This window comes from Gorilla gorilla, chromosome 19 (assembly GCF_029281585.2).
Source record: "Gorilla gorilla gorilla isolate KB3781 chromosome 19, NHGRI_mGorGor1-v2.1_pri, whole genome shotgun sequence".
Lineage (NCBI taxonomy): Eukaryota > Metazoa > Chordata > Mammalia > Primates > Hominidae > Gorilla > Gorilla gorilla.
The window spans coordinates 45,437,867-45,452,458 of record NC_073243.2 but is presented as its reverse complement, the minus strand read 5'-3'; the positions used below and the strand labels follow the sequence as shown (position 1 = coordinate 45,452,458).

General features: G+C 34.1%; 1 protein-coding gene across 2 annotated transcripts in view; it reads left to right on the top strand.

Annotated features, from left to right (window-relative positions):
* CWC27 (CWC27 spliceosome associated cyclophilin) overlaps positions 1 to 14,592 on the top strand; it is a 249,840-nt gene that overhangs the window by 3,289 nt on the left and 231,959 nt on the right. For both annotated transcript variants that reach the window (XM_019013693.4, XM_055367930.2), the window contains exons 2-6: positions 2,603 to 2,699; positions 9,826 to 9,938; positions 11,751 to 11,894; positions 13,392 to 13,490; positions 14,434 to 14,537. In XM_019013693.4, coding sequence (XP_018869238.1) covers positions 2,603 to 2,699; positions 9,826 to 9,938; positions 11,751 to 11,894; positions 13,392 to 13,490; positions 14,434 to 14,537 — 557 coding nt within the window. The remainder of the gene's footprint in view (positions 1 to 2,602; positions 2,700 to 9,825; positions 9,939 to 11,750; positions 11,895 to 13,391; positions 13,491 to 14,433; positions 14,538 to 14,592) is intronic.

Sequence of the window (14,592 nt, the reverse complement as noted above, 5' to 3'; positions counted from 1 at the left end):
ATAGTGTGCGCAAGGTAACAAAGCTAGTAAGTGGAAGGGCCAGTATTTGAATTTGGGCATCCTGATTCCAGAACCTGTGGAGGGAGGGATGATGTAATTAGTGTGTTCATTAGAGCAGTGGTTTCTAAACCAGTGAGTGCATACTTCAGTGGGTGTGCAAAACCATCCATGAGCTGTGGGGAGAAAATCTATATATATTTGTATTTTTTTCCTTTGTTTAAATTCATTATTTAATATATATAAAAAGATGATGGCTGGGTGCAGTGGCTCATGTCTATAATCCCAGCACTTTGGGAGACTATGGCAGATTGCCTGAGGTCAGGAGTTCAAGACCAATCTGGCCAACAGGGTGAAACCCTGTCTCTACTAAAAAAAATGCAAAAAAATTAGCTGGGCATGATGTTGTGAGCCTGTAATCCCAGCTACTCAGGAGGCTAAGGCAGGGGAATTGCTTGAACCAAGGAAGTGGCGGTTGCAGTGAACTGAGATCACGCCACTGCACTCCGGTCTGGGAGACAGTGAGACTCCGTCTCAAAAAAAAAAAAAAAAAAAAAAGTCCAGGCGCAGTGGCTCATGCCTGTAATCCCAGCACTTTGGGAGGCTGAGGCGGGCAGATCATGAGATCAGGAGTTCGAGACCAGCCTGGCCAACATGGTGAAACCCCGTCTCTACTAAAGATACAAAAAATTAGCCGGGTGTGGCGACGGGTGCCTGTAGTCCCAGCTACTCGGGAGGCTGAGGCAGGAGAATTGCTTGAACCCGGGAGGCAGAGGTTGCAGTGAGCCAAGATCGTGCCTTTGCACTCCAGCCTGCGCAACGGGGTGAGACTCTGTCTCAAAAAAAAAAAAAAAAAAAAGGCACTTTGTTGGCATTGTGATGTAATTTTTCATAATGACTAGCTAAATAGATTTATAGACCATAGTATTTAGATTAAACCAGCCATCACAAATTTCTTATTGAAGATAATATTAATAATATAAACAAGCAAATCATAAGAACATGATAGAGCTGATACCTCAGCATGGGAAGTCTGTCAAAAAAATCAGAAATTATTATGAAGACCATTGGAAATATGGATTTCTATTTATTGTTTTCAATGGTGAACTTTGCCTTAAATATATATTATGTCTTGAAATATTTACCAGTAAGAGTATAAAGTCATTGTGATTTTCAAGACATTTAAAAACTAGATGTGTAGAACTGAAAGACCCCTATATAATTTGAAAGCAACATTATGCTAAATAAAAGAAGCCAGACACAAAAGGCCACATATTGTATGATTCTGTTTATATGAAATGTTCAATAGGCAAATCTACACAGACAGAAAGTAGATTAGTGGCTGCCAGAGAGTAGGAGTAGGGGTAAATAGGGAGTGACTGCTAATGAGTACAGGGTTTCTTTTTGGGATGGTGAAATGTGACTTAGCATTGATGATACTGACCTTCCATGAGAAACAGCCTCATGTTTTTGAACAGTTATATTGCATACTCTTTACTTGAAGGAGCATTCTAAAAGATTGTGATGGTCACAAATTATTGACACTGATCTACTTTGGTATACTAGGGGATAAAAAAGAAGAAGTAATACTGGAGAAATTGGTTTCCAGCTATGCCACAATGTTCAAATTTAGAGCCTAACATTCTTTTTGGTTATTTATGGTTATAAATAAGACAATTATAAACTGTTCCCTGTGGGCCCAGCAGGGAGGGGTTCTAGTTGCAAAGTTTCTGGTTCTACCAAGGAGTATCTGCTGTTATGAGCTGGTGGAAAGGCTATCATGGGATTCTATTTACTATAGAAGGTGATTTTAAGACATAGTATTTTAGTAAATCACAAACCAGAATTAGATTAAGAATGTTCCTTTGTAAATTAGGAATAGCATGATGTTAAATGAGCAGAGAGAGTAAAAGGTAATTAAAAAGGGTAATTATAAAATTGTCCTATAATGTCACAATTTAATGGGCTCATTATTCTTTAATTTCTTAATTTGCTGCACAGTTTTATTGGAATTGATGCAATGGGAAACTCAATTATAACAAATTTGCATTATTGGGGTTTTGTCATGTTTTATTTTATTTTGAGACAGGGTCTTGCTCTGTCATCCAGGCTGGAATATAGTGGCATGATCATAGCTCACTATTACTTCAGATTCCCAGGCTCAAGTGATCCTCTCATCTCAGCCTCCCAAATAGCATGGAACACCACCATGCCTGACTAATTAAAACAAATTTTCTTAGAGACAGGGTCTCTCTGTGTTGCCGAAGCTGTTCTTGAACTCCTAGCCTCAAGTGAACTTCTCACTTTAGGTATTACCGTTTTCTAAATGAATGAAGTTTTTTTCTGTGATTAAAAAAGATATATGCTATTTTTTTCTTAAATTCCAAACTTTTTCTGAAATGGTATTTTGAAAGATCGAAATGTACAATGAGTTGTAGTGAATATTTGACATTTTGTTGAGTATATCAACAAAAGCCAAACACAATTTTTAATATTTCTTTTAATATTTTAATATTTCTTGTAGTGATTGCTACAAGTCAAATAGTTATTCAACTGATTATTAAGCAAAATAATAATTTAATAAAATGTAATATTCTTTCTACAGGTTTTATTGAAAACTACAGCTGGAGATATTGACATAGAGTTGTGGTCCAAAGAAGCTCCTAAAGCTTGCAGAAATTTTATCCAGCTTTGTTTGGAAGGTAAATTATGACTGTTGACTTTTATTCTACTGGAGAAATTCTTGTTAATTTAAAAATAAACTGCAGTGTCTTCTTCACAACATTGAAGACTAGTGTTAAATAGTGGTCATGAATGACAGGTCTTGCTATGAGGATATGGTATTGAGCTGGGTGTCAGGAAGTAGAGATAAGAGATAATTATCCCAAATAAATTTGAATACTTTTAACAGAGCAGTTTATCTCAACAAATAATACTGTGATCCTCTTTGGTCTTCTTTGCTATCTTACGCTTCTTTCTTTCATTCTCTAAATTTGGGTATTCCCTAAGATTGCCTCTAGTTCTCTATTGTCATCACTCTCTAGTTGTTACTTCAATCCAAATGACTACCACATTTAGAACTTCAGTCGTTTCTTCTCTTCCTAGTACTAATTTACATATCTAATTGCCTAGTGGACTTTTCAACTGGAGCCTTCCACTGTTAGCTATAACAAAACCAGTGTAAAACCAAATTTACCAATTTCTTCCCCAGTCTGCCTTTCACCTGTATGACTGTAATTGCCTCTTGCCTGCTCCCCTTCCTGTCTTTCATCTTTAATTTCTTTTCTCTCTTACTTGTTTATATGGTATTTGAATCCTCAGGCAGCTTGGCTTCCTAGCTATCCAACTTTCTAGCTCATTGCACTAACCACATGGTTTTAGTTGGACATTATTTCCTAAGCATTTCCTTTCCATTTCCACTTTCATACATATCCTCATACTAGTTCCCCTTCTTTTGGTATGCTTTTTCTTCCCTTTTTTTACTGTTTAAGTCTACCCATTTTTAAATGTCTGTTCAAAATTCTAGTTTCTCCACACAGCCTTCTAGCTAGCATCCAGTGATATTATTATCAATGTCTCTAGTTTTTTTAGATTTGAGTCATAAAGTAACTATTTTTCTTTTTTTAAAATGCTGCAGAATTATACATCCACTGAAGTGTTTTTCCCTGCAGAGTATTCTCTTAGGGAAGTAAACCTTCCATTTTTAGAGCTTTTTGTTGGCTTCTAGAATACATTACATATGGTTTGGAATATCTCCAGTGGCGGCAAATCATTGTTCTTCTAAGTTATATTTGATTTTTAGAGACAGTTTTATTCAAGGTATCAGAAAACAACATTTTGGGTCAGAAGCAAGGTGTGAAAGAGAATCCAGTAGTGTGGTATGATGAGATCTCTCTAAATAGACATAATTATCAGGTGAAGATTTAAGAAATGAAAAATACCCAGATACCACCCCCTCTCCAAAAGAGAGAGGTGGGGAGGAGTGGAGCGAGCGAGAGAGAGAGAGAGAGAGACAATGAAAGGACGTCTGCAAAGACCATTATTAATAATTGCTATGGCAGGCAGGAAGGAAATAGAGTCAGGTAGGTAGTTCAGTCAGAGAGGCCTCAAATATCTGTTAACCAAGTTGAGAAACACAGGAGACATGGAAAAGTCAGACTTGTTTCTGGTAAGAAGTTTTGAAGATTCAAAGCTCAAGCTTTACAGAAGGAGAGTAAAATTACAAAAACATTAGAAAGAATGAATGGTAAATTGCAATCCATGACCAGGTGAATGGAAGAAGCAGAAAACATCTGGATACAATGTGACAGTGAAGAAGAAATGAGGTTCTTAAGTTGGGTGATGATAAAACTCAATTATTACAACAAACAATTATTCCCCTATTTATAATAATGCAAGGAGAAAGAAGAAAGAATAGAAAAATAATTTTAAAAATAACCACAACAATTATCTTAATCAAATTCACCAATCCTCTTAATTGAATAGAGATAGAATTATTACTGGAAAGGCTAACATGAAGCCTAAGAAGACTGATTTAAACAAGGATACTCCTAAATGAGTTAAGTCAAGGTTTCAAAAATGTAATCCAGAAAACCCCATTTTAATTCTTTGCTTCTATGATTTAGACGAGTCATAATGTTTCTAGATCTTGAAACACTCAAATTTATTTTTTTAAAGCATGGTTTCCAGAATTTAAAAGCAAATGAATAAAAACATGAACAAGTAAGAGCGCAGTCTCAGATATGGCCCTCAACTAAAATGATGTTCATAGCCAAAGGATGGTTTATAGCCTTTAAAAAACCAAAGGATCTACATTATACAGACTTAATCTTAGATTTTTGGTCTTTGCAGCATAGTTAGGTGGACATTTAAAATGAGTGGAACTTTTAAAAACTTATCAATTAAAAAATAGAGCAAAAAAGATATAAAGGAATGAAAGGGAAGCTTATTAGCTTTGATAATTTCATTAGTTCCTCCAGTGTGAGGAAGGAGTATAATTTTATGTTTGTTTTATAGACAAGTGGGGAGCAGAGGGAGAAGTGGATAAGAAAATCAAAATGTTTAATACATTGTGTGACTACTAATCTCTTCACCTTTATTTCACATCTTTCTTGTCTCATCATGGTCCACACTTCATTGCTTATCTTTTATTCTTTAATAATAGTTTACTAATTCTTTAGAGTGACAAATATAAGCATAAATATGCTATGTTAAAAGAAATTTCTTTACAAAACTAAAATATTTGTTTAAAAAAATACCAGATAGTGCAGACTGGTCGCAAGATGAGTGTTAGATAAAAAGTTACTAATGATAATATTTACATAGTTAAACACAAAACAGGATTCTAGAAGAAGAAACGTATAACTACTTTAAAGTGCAAGTATAAATTCCTCTATGAACTTGGGCAAGAAATATAATTAGTCAAAATATATGATAATGCCCATAGATTATTGTAGCCAGAAATAGAAACCATGTGACAAATACTAGAATGACAGCAATCAAATAGGAACTTTGTTTCATATTTAAGATACATTTAGGTATCTTTTTTCAATAGTGGAGAACATTCAGGAGGATATTATGAACATGCATAATGAAATAATAAAGCTTTTTCAAAACACTTGTGATGATGCATAAAAATTTAAGAAAATCAAATAAACATTGCAAGCAGCAAAATATACAGTATTATAAACTATAAATACAACTATAAATGCATAGTTCAATAGTGATTACTAATAAATTACAAAGAAGTAGAAATAGTAGATATGGAAGATTTGTGGACATTGGAAATTCCAGCTATGTTAGAATACAAAGTTATAGTGTAGAGAGTATAGAAAATTTTTACTCATTTATATATAGTATAATAATTTCATGCATTCAACAGGAATATAACTAGGAAAATCATAAAGAAAATCTTAAAATAAAAAGCCAGCATCGCTGAAATACTTAATGGGAAATAGGAAAAAGAAAGAAAATGGTGAAATTCTAAAATTTGAAAACACAAGTAATAAAGACCTCTTTCATGTCCTTTTTCCGTCACAGGTAACATATATCTGGGTCTTATGGATCTTGCTTCATAAGTAGTTCTTGAATCTGTGTATCTCAAGATAAGCCATAGTTATGTAATGACTCTCAGGATAGCAGTTGCTTGCTTGCATTCTCTCACTGGCTCTCTGTCGCATGCACTTGCGCTGTCTCTTGCTTTCTTTCTCTCTCTCTCTCTCACTCCCCCTCTCTCTCCAGTCATGTCTCTTTCTAATATATTCACCCTGGGTAAGAGTGACATTTTGAAAATGCAAATCTGATCATGTGCACAGTGCTCAAAAAGTATTGGTTGACTGCTTATTATGGGTCTAGATGAATATTCATTATATGATATATACTGGGGTATATTTTATATTCAAATTTGAATATGAATTTGTAGCATTTGAGTGAAGATATTAGTTTGACCTCACATTTGTGTTGAACTTGAAAATGTGTAGTTTGCTTTCATATTATTTAATCTTCAGATTGACACTGTGCCTTAATTTATGTTATTAGATTTATGAGAAAATGGAGTTTAAGATTGTATAGCTAGCAAAAGGCAAGACTCAAACTCCTGACTGCTACATACAGTGTTAGTGTAACTGATGAAATGGTTACCTAGGAATATAGGAGAGATACTTTAAGACCTTTTGGTTTTTATAGTATCTATTTGTAACCAGAGGGAACTTGTCTGCACTAGGGAGCTCTTGTAAATACAGCCCAACTGCCCTGCACTGGGAGAAGGGACTAAGCAAAAATCAGCTGGTCTTCCTTTCTACTTCTTAGGTACTGTGTACTAAATACAGTTGTTAGAATACAGATTATAATTTTTAAAATATGCGTTGTATATCCACTTATACTTTGCAAATATAAATAATTATGAGGGTGTCTCCAAGCCACTAAAATAGGAACGTTATAAATTATGTCAGTAACTGTATCAGTAAAATGCCTGGCCCACAGTAGATACTTGATAAATATTTTTCATTGAATGAGTTATATTCAGGTTGTATTCAGTTGCAGGTAATAGAAGACCCAACTGAAAATGATTTAAATAATAAAGACATTTATCATCCTGTATGTCAAGAAATCTGGTGAAATCTTTAGGGAAGCTCAGTGAAATCTTTAGGGAACTGTGCTTTTTCCATCTTTCTGCTTTGTAACCCTCAGCATGCGATTGAATCATGACTGCCTAACTCGATGATTGGCTCAACCACAACCTGCTTTGTTGCTATTTGCTTTTTGTTTGTTTTTACAACAACAAAAATAATAGCTTTTGTTTATTCAGTACTTCATACTACATATGTTTTCCTCTTGTGCTTACCTAATGTAAGTACAGAACTAATTTCAGTGATGTAAAATTTCTTTCCTTCCACCTAAAGGATTTTTTGAAAAAACTGTGGTGAAGTTTATATAAAATAGAACTAACCATTTTAAAGTGTACAGTTCAACATCATTTAGTATATTCACTATAATGTGCAGCCGGCACCTCTATGTAGTTCTAAAACACTTTATTACCCCAAAAGAAAACTCTGTATCCATTAACCCAGTCATTCTCTATTCTCCCCTTGATATGGTTTGGCTCTGTGTCCCCACCCAAATCTCACCTTGAATCGTAAACCCCATAATCCCCACATGTCTAGGGCAGGACCAGGTGGAAGTGATTGGATCATAGGGGCATTTTCTCCCTTACTGTTCTTGTGATAATCAGTGAGTCTCATGAGATCTGATGGTTTTATAAGCATCTGGCATTTCCCCTGCTTGCGCTCACTCCATCCTGCTGCCTGAAGAAAGTGCCTGCTTCTCCTTTGCCGTCCGCCATGATTGTAAGTTTCCTGAGGCCTCCCCAGCAATGTGGGACTGTCAATTAAACCTCTTTCCTTTATGAATTATCCAGTCTTGGGTATTTCTTCATAGCAGTGTGAGAATGGACTAATATACCCCTCCTCCACCCACAGCCCCCAGCAACCACCAATCTATTTTCCATCTCTGCAGATTTACCTATTCTAGATATTTCTTATAAATGGAGTCAGACAATATGTGACTTTGTGTTTGGGTTCTTTCACTTAGCATGTTTTTGAAGTTCATCCATTTTGTAGCATGTATGAGTATTTCATTCCTTTTAGTGACAGTCATATTCCATCATATATATATATCACATTTTATTTATCCATTCATCCATTGATAGACATTTGAATTGTTTCCACCTGTTGGCTCTTGTGAATAGTGCTGCTATGGACATTTGTGTGTGAGTATTTGAGTACTTGTTTTCAACTCTTTTGGATGTATATACAAATATATATATTTTGGATATATATATAAACAATCGATTCTTTTGGATATATATAGAAACAATATATATAAATATATGATGTTTTGTAAAAGCAAATCTGATCATGTGCACAGTGATATATATATTATATATAGTTTGTATATCAAACAATATATATCAAAATTACTTATAACTATTATAATTACTTATATATTATATATTGTTTATGTGAACTATATATATTTACACTTATAAATTATATATTAATATATAAACATATATATCACTTGTATACACATGCGCACACGCGCGCACACACATACACACACACACACCTGGAATCATAATTGCTGGATTACATGCTAATTCTGTGTTTAACTTTTTACACTATTTTATATTCCCACCAGCAATGTAAAAGGGTTCCAGTTTCATTACATCCTTACCAACACTTATTCTTTTAAGGTTTTTGATGTTAGCCATTCTAGTGGGTGTGAAGTAGTATCTGATTGTGGTTTTGATTTGCATTTCTCTAATGACTAATAATATTGAGCATCTTTTCCTATGCATGTTGGTCATTATTGCTACTTCTTAATGTAAATTCTCTTATTCAGGCAAATTCTAATTCCTGCTCCCCACTCAATTTGTCGCTTATGCTTTGCCTCACTGAGATGCCATGCTTCTGCCATTCCCAAGTTAACTTCCTTTTCTTCTATGAAGTATCCTAATGATTTTAGGTTCCAGATAATATATAGTATAGGAGGTCATATACAATCTCTGCTGTATATTTATGAGTTCTAAATTATATACTCCAATAGTATATTTTTGAATTACATATAAATATGAATAATCTATTTCAATCATTTAGCAAACTGAGCTAATTGGACTCAAGTATGTATTGTGTTATTTGTTTTATTTATTCAAAGTTTCTTGAGGAGGGTGTATTGATGGTTCTAGACCTATAACTAATAAGTAATTTTGATATATTATGAGTTTGTGTGTTAATAAATTAATTTCCTGTGAGGAAAAGAGGAAGCAGTGGGAAATAAGGTATTCATCTTTGCCGGGGTTTCTCAGTCTCCATACAGTTGACATTTTGGGCTGGTAATTCTCTGTTGTGGGAACTGTCTTTTGCAGTATAGGGTGTTTAGCAGTATCCCTGCCCCCTACTCACTGGATGCCAGTAGTATCCCCCATTTGTGATAACCAAAAATATTTTCAGAAATTGACTAATGTCCCCTGGGGCACAATATTGCTTCTCTTCGCTATCAGAACTCTCTAATTTCTATTTTGAAGACCAGTCCAGAGTTTGAGAGAATCCTAGAAATAAAAACAAGAAGTCAACAGTGATGGTTTCTGTAGAAATGTGTGCTGTTTTGAGAAGTAACTATTTTATAAGAAGGAGGATACAAAAGGTTTTGGCTGGGGAGCGTATTTAACATTCTGGAAAATAAATCTTTTGACTCTAGCTGTATTAATTTTGGTAACTGTAGATATGATTAATTTTAGACATTGATAAATTATTTTTATTTTTTTTTCAGCTTACTATGACAATACCATTTTTCATAGAGTTGTGCCTGGTTTCATAGTCCAAGGCGGAGATCCTACTGGCACAGGGAGTGGTGGAGAGTCTATCTATGGAGCGCCATTCAAAGTAAGACTGAATTATTATTTTTATTATTATTTTTGTTGTTATTATTATTTCCAAGTCAGTTTAGATTGCTTAATCGAAAATGATTGTGTTCCACAAGAGGAAAAAACGTTTCACATTAGTATATAAACATCAGGCCGGGTGCAGTAGCTCATGCCTGTAATTCCAGCACTTTGGGAAGCCGAGGGGGGCAGATCACTTGAGGTCGGGAGTTTGAGACCAGCCTGGCCAACATGGTGAAACCTCATCTCTACTAAAATTACAAAAATTAGCCAGGCATGGTGGCACACGCCTGTATTCCCAGCTACTCAGGAGGCTGAGGCAGGAGAATTGCCTGAACCTGGGAGGTGGAGGTTGCAGTGAGCAGAGATCGCACCAATGCACTCCAGCCTGGGCGACAGAGCGAGACTCCGTCTCACATAAATAAATAAATAAATAAATAAATAAATAAATAAATAAATTGTCTGTAAAAGATGCATTAATCAAGAACAGGCCAGTGATTTCTTAACTGCCAACATAGATCTAAAAAGAAAAGGAGTTAATGTCATAGTGAAGATAATAACAACAGCAGGTTCAAGTAAAAGCTAAAACTCATGTTTGTTATTAATTTGATGGCACCAATATCATGTTCTTTGAATGAGTAAATATTGGTATCTCTTAAAATATGGGAGTTTTTGAAAAATTCGTTTTTATATTAAGGGAATAGATTGCATTTTCCTTTCATCTTTTACTGAGTCATTGTGTGATTCTTGAAGAAAATACTTGAACTGTTTGCTTTAATTTCCAGATGATAATGGCCTTAGAAATGTGGAATAGTCATTTTAAAAGTCTCAGATGTCACTTTTAGACTATTTTATATTTTACCATGGTAAGACTTCTCATGATTTTAGATACTCCGTCTAGTCGGAAGCATTCTTTTATTCTTTTATTTGGTGTGACAGAATAGCTGTTTTTGACAATTCCTTCCTAATTTGAGATTTTTGCTTCATCATTTTCAGGTAATACAGTTATCTTGTTACATTTTTCAATTAGGTCATTTTGAATACAGTATACAGAGTTATGATCCATTGAGTTCAGATCTCTTGAGAATTATTTATTAAGGAAAAATATCTTCCTTTGTGAAAAGCATTTATGATATAACATGACTACATTTATAAATGAGTTCAGTATCAGGCTGGATGGAAATTCTGTTAACTAAGAGACTAATATATTTGTTAAGTAGCCCTATCATGGTGAGAAAACCACCTTAGAAAGGCTTGTTCCTGCTCTTTTGAAAACTGGCAAATAGAATCAGTGCCATTTCAGAGAAGATTCAACTTAGGACTTTAAAAAGACATGGTAAAATTACATAACACAATCATAGTAGATTATTTGAATTAAAAAACAAGAACAAAGCAATTGTTTAATGACATTTAGAATGAGATGGGAAGGAGTAATAATTGAATACTCTGCAATGGCTCAAAGGTAGTTTTCTGGGAGAAATAATAGAAGATTTCAAAAGCATAGCTGACTTTGGGATGAGAATAGGGAAATGACTTAGAAATCCATTCCCCCTTGGGTACTCTTCTTTTAGGTGTAACTAAGCAGCTTTCTACAAAATAGGGTATATTTCTGTCTGAGTATGTTTAGAAGATACAGTCTAGTGAATTCAAGTTTAATAACATTGAAAGAATAGTAAATACTTGAAAATCAACTAAGTAAAATGTCTGCATTTTTTTATTAGAAGTTGTATGGGACCTTGCGGGTCAAGTTGAATAACTGCATATGAAGGGTCTTATAACTGAGGACATTCACTAAATCTTTTTTACATTTCAGGATGAATTTCATTCACGGTTGCGTTTTAATCGGAGAGGACTGGTTGCCATGGCAAATGCTGGTTCTCATGATAATGGCAGCCAGTTTTTCTTCACACTGGGTCGAGCAGATGAACTTAACAATAAGCATACCATCTTTGGAAAGGTTAGTGTCCAGTGATTTTAAACCTGTGGTTCAGTTTTTGGTTTTATGTTATTCCTTAGGCTTCTAAGATACATATGATTAACTTATCTAAGAGCTACCTTTGTAAAAACATTCCATAGGATATGTTTATTATTTTCAAAAATGATGGAATATATTCCTAATATAGTGCACTATGAGGGAGCATCTAAGTTCTTTTTGGATCTTTCAATTCAGTCATTAGTTGTGACTTTAGTGTATTCCTTCTTTAAAATCATAGTAATGGTATGAGCTAAAATGTGCCACTTAGCCAATATTGATTTTACACTTTTGGAAGCACATTTAGGTAATAATATTTAGTAGTTTACAGTTTATTTTCTTAATGATGGATTTTCTTAAGTTTAAAGTGGAATTTGTGTTGACATTGAAACTTCTTACTGTAAATATTACTTTGAATAGTACCTATTTAATCCTGCTCACATTTAATGTCATATTAGGGAACGTCCTTTCTATAGAATTTTTAACAATTCCCTTTAAAAAGGGATTCTGAAGGTTTTCTTCTCTCTTCTCCATTCTCATAAATACGTTTCTATGTGTTTTAAGTCTAAGGCATATCGGACATCACTAGTGCATCAGCGCCCTCTGCTGGTTCAGTAAGAATGGTTTCCCCATATGCCGGGCAAAACTGGATTTTTGTGGTGATAAAAGGGAAAAAAACAAATTCAGTACAATTGGAAAGCTGGTGTTGTTTTAAAACTCTTGAAAAACACTGAATGAAAGGAATCACACTAAAACCATATGTTGCAATGTTGTTGGTTAATATTTATTAATAACAGTGGGTTAGGAAATATGCATTGGCACATTCTTTTGAGCCACTCCAGCACAGCCTGTCTGATGTTTATAGATTCCTTCCATTTATTCCTTAAAAATAAGAGTGTATAATAAAATGAGATTTAAGTTGCCATTCTGCGTCAGTTTTTACAATTGGGTTATATAACTAACATATCAGAGACAATGTGTAGGATAGTTAGAAGTTAGAAAGTCCATCACTGTTGGTTTTATAGCTTCTTTGATCCTCATTTTTCTTATCTGTAAAAGGATAATATTAGCTCCTACTTTTAGGTTGTTTGTGAGGATTAAATGAGATAATGTCTCTAAAGCATTTACCACATTGTTATTGTTATTTGCTTATTTTATCCTATTCCAAAGTTTAAATTTGTTTATGATGTTTGAATGAAAAGTTGTCATTCAGTAGGAGATTATTTGGCATTATATTGTTAATAAAAACTTACATTAAATATATATTGGAAATTTCCAAAAAACTTATTGGGGGATTGAACTCCATCCATGCTTTTCTCCTTTAAGATAAAGTTGCTTTATTTGCATTATTAAATGCATATATTTTTATGTAATCACATGAAATTTTCTTTTAATTATTTGAAAGATGTTTTCAAAGGTTTTCTCTTAATTCAAAGGATGGGTGCAATAATTTTCAATTACATTATATTTTTAATTTGATAGGTTACAGGGGATACAGTATATAACATGTTGCGACTGTCAGAAGTAGACATTGATGATGACGAAAGACCACATAATCCACACAAAATAAAAAGCTGTGAGGTAGGAGCATGATTATTACGAGATACAGCACTTACATTGTCGTTTAAGAGGAATTGATTCTTAGTATTTTTAAACTATTGGATTAAGGCTTTATACTATGTTAACATCACAACTCAAATTTTATCTCTAATTTATTTGGGCACCGTTTCTAGTTAAGAATTTTTTTAATTAAAGATTTTAATTCAAAGATGAAACTTTATCTGATAATCCAGTGACTGAAAAGCTTACCTCATAATGGAAAGTTAAAGGAATTAGGTTTATTTAGCCCAAAGAAGTGACTTCATAGGTAATTTAAGAGTAATCTGCTGGGCACGGTGGCTCACACCTGTAATCTCAGCACTTTGGGATGCTGAGGTGGGTAGATCATGAGGTCAGGAGATGGAGACCATCCTGACTAACACAGTGAAACCCTGTGTCTACTAAAAATACAAAAAAAAATAGCTGGGCATGGTGGCACGCGCCTGTAGTCCCAGCTACTCAGGAGGCTGAGGCAGGATAATCACTTGAGCCTGGGAGGCAGAGGTTGCAGTGAGCCAAGATCACGCCACTGCACTCCAGCCTGGGCGACAGAGCAAGACTCCATCTCAAAAAAAAAAAAAAAAAAAGAATGATCCTTCATTGAGGAAGCAAGAATACTTGATTTGGAATCAAAGCATCTGAGTTGATCTTGTTTACTGTGTATCATTTACATTTTCTTAAATATTTTTCCCTTTTGTAAAATGGGGATAAAATATCCCTTACTTAATAGCACATAGGATTATTGAGAGAATCCAGTGAGGCCGTGTAAGTGGAAGCATGTTGTGTAGTAAATATATATCACTGTACTAATAATGTTTATGTGGGGAAAAATATAGACACTATACCAATGGAATTACATACGGGGTTTGATTTTTTGTGAAATGTTAAAAATGGAATAATGTTTTCGAAATATTTTTTTTCATAGGTTTTGTTTAATCCTTTTGATGACATCATTCCAAGGGAAATTAAAAGGCCAAAAAAAGAGAAACCAGAGGAGGAAGTAAAGAAATTGAAACCCAAAGGCACAAAGTAATCATAGTGGAGAGATTTTTCTTCAGCTTGAAAAATGACACTCATTCATTTA